Source organism: Myotis davidii, unplaced genomic scaffold (assembly GCF_000327345.1).
Source record: "Myotis davidii unplaced genomic scaffold, ASM32734v1 scaffold196, whole genome shotgun sequence".
Classification (NCBI taxonomy): domain Eukaryota; kingdom Metazoa; phylum Chordata; class Mammalia; order Chiroptera; family Vespertilionidae; genus Myotis; species Myotis davidii.
Window position 1 is genome coordinate 4,160,728 of NW_006288258.1, and position 1,246 is coordinate 4,161,973.

The window sequence follows — 1,246 nt, forward strand, 5'->3', positions numbered from 1 at the left end:
GCTGCTTGGGCTGCCTTGGGTTCCCACATCTGGACTCTGCGAGCGCAGGGAAGGTGAAGTGAGGAGGCACCTCTGCACCACGGAGGGTCCCAGCGAGGACACACGTCTGCCGAGCCCCGAAAGCCTTGCTGGATGCCAGCGGCCGAATGGCTCTGAGCTCAGCCTGGCGTTCGGTCCTGCGTCTGTGGCTCCTCTGGGGCGCTGCCTGCTCCCGCGCCGCGTCCAGGGACGACAACGCTTTTCCCTTTGACTTTGAAGGGAGCTCAGCGGTTGGCAGACAGGACCTGCCTGAGACCAGCCAGCCCAGCGGGGCTCCCGGAAGCCTGCCGCCTGCTGCAGAGGTACAGTGTCCCTGCCTTTGTCACCCCCTGGGCACCTGCCCGCGGGCTGTGCGTGCCGCGCTCCTGTCCCTCTCCTCCCCCTTCCCCTTCCCCTCCCCCATCCCCCTTCAGTTTCACCTGGATGAGGTCAGTTCAGAAACTTTTGAAATGAAGAGTTTACTGTGTACGTTGGATTGGGGCGTTGTGAGCTGAGAGCTGAGGCTTTGGAACGTGCCGCGGTTCAAACTGGCCAAAGCGCCTCCTCTGAGTCGGTCTGCGGGCACCTCTGCGACTTTCTGCCCTTGGTGCCCAGGAGAGCCCTGTTTGTCCGGTGGCCACAGCACTTGATGCCTGTGCCCTGCACGGGCTTCCTGCTGCTCTGTCGGGTTAGGACAGTGGGAACAATAGGGCAGGACCAATCCTTTTGTCACGAACTAAACAGAAGATCCTCCCTGGAGAGTGAAGGGGTGGGTGAGGGTGATGGGCACTAAAGCAGCGATTAGGGAGCTGCCAGCAGATGAAGATATGCTATGGACGATATGTTTACTCAGAGCTGCTGTCTATTGTGCTAAATTACAATAGCTTTTATGTTGAAGACATTAGCCAAGGGTAGAAATTGGGTAAAGGAAAATGAACCCAGAGTAAGTGGTTTAGGAGCCCCTGAGGCGAGACGGCCGACAGCATGTCCAGGGTGTGGGAGATGCTCAGTAGGTGGAAAATGAAGTCATCTAAGTTCAAGGGAAAGGAAGGAGCAATCAACCCAACAACAACACACACACACACACACACACACACACACACACACACACACCCTATAGCTATAGTTGTAGCAACTATAGAACCAAAGCTGTTATGTGGATTAACACTATTCCTAACAGAGTGGAAATCTGGATGATTGCTATTAAGTCTACTAATTGTCAGTGTAA

The 1,246-nt window shown here is 55.5% G+C and overlaps 1 protein-coding gene across 2 annotated transcripts in view; it reads left to right on the forward strand.

Moving 5' to 3' along the window:
• The first annotated feature begins 6 nt into the window (after positions 1-6).
• The window catches only part of LAMA4 (laminin subunit alpha 4), a 136,354-nt gene continuing 135,114 nt past the window's right edge, over positions 7-1,246 (forward strand). For both annotated transcript variants that reach the window (XM_015561621.1, XM_015561622.1), the window contains exon 1: positions 7-341. In XM_015561621.1, coding sequence (XP_015417107.1) covers positions 147-341 — 195 coding nt within the window. In that variant the 5' untranslated portion in view covers positions 7-146. The remainder of the gene's footprint in view (positions 342-1,246) is intronic.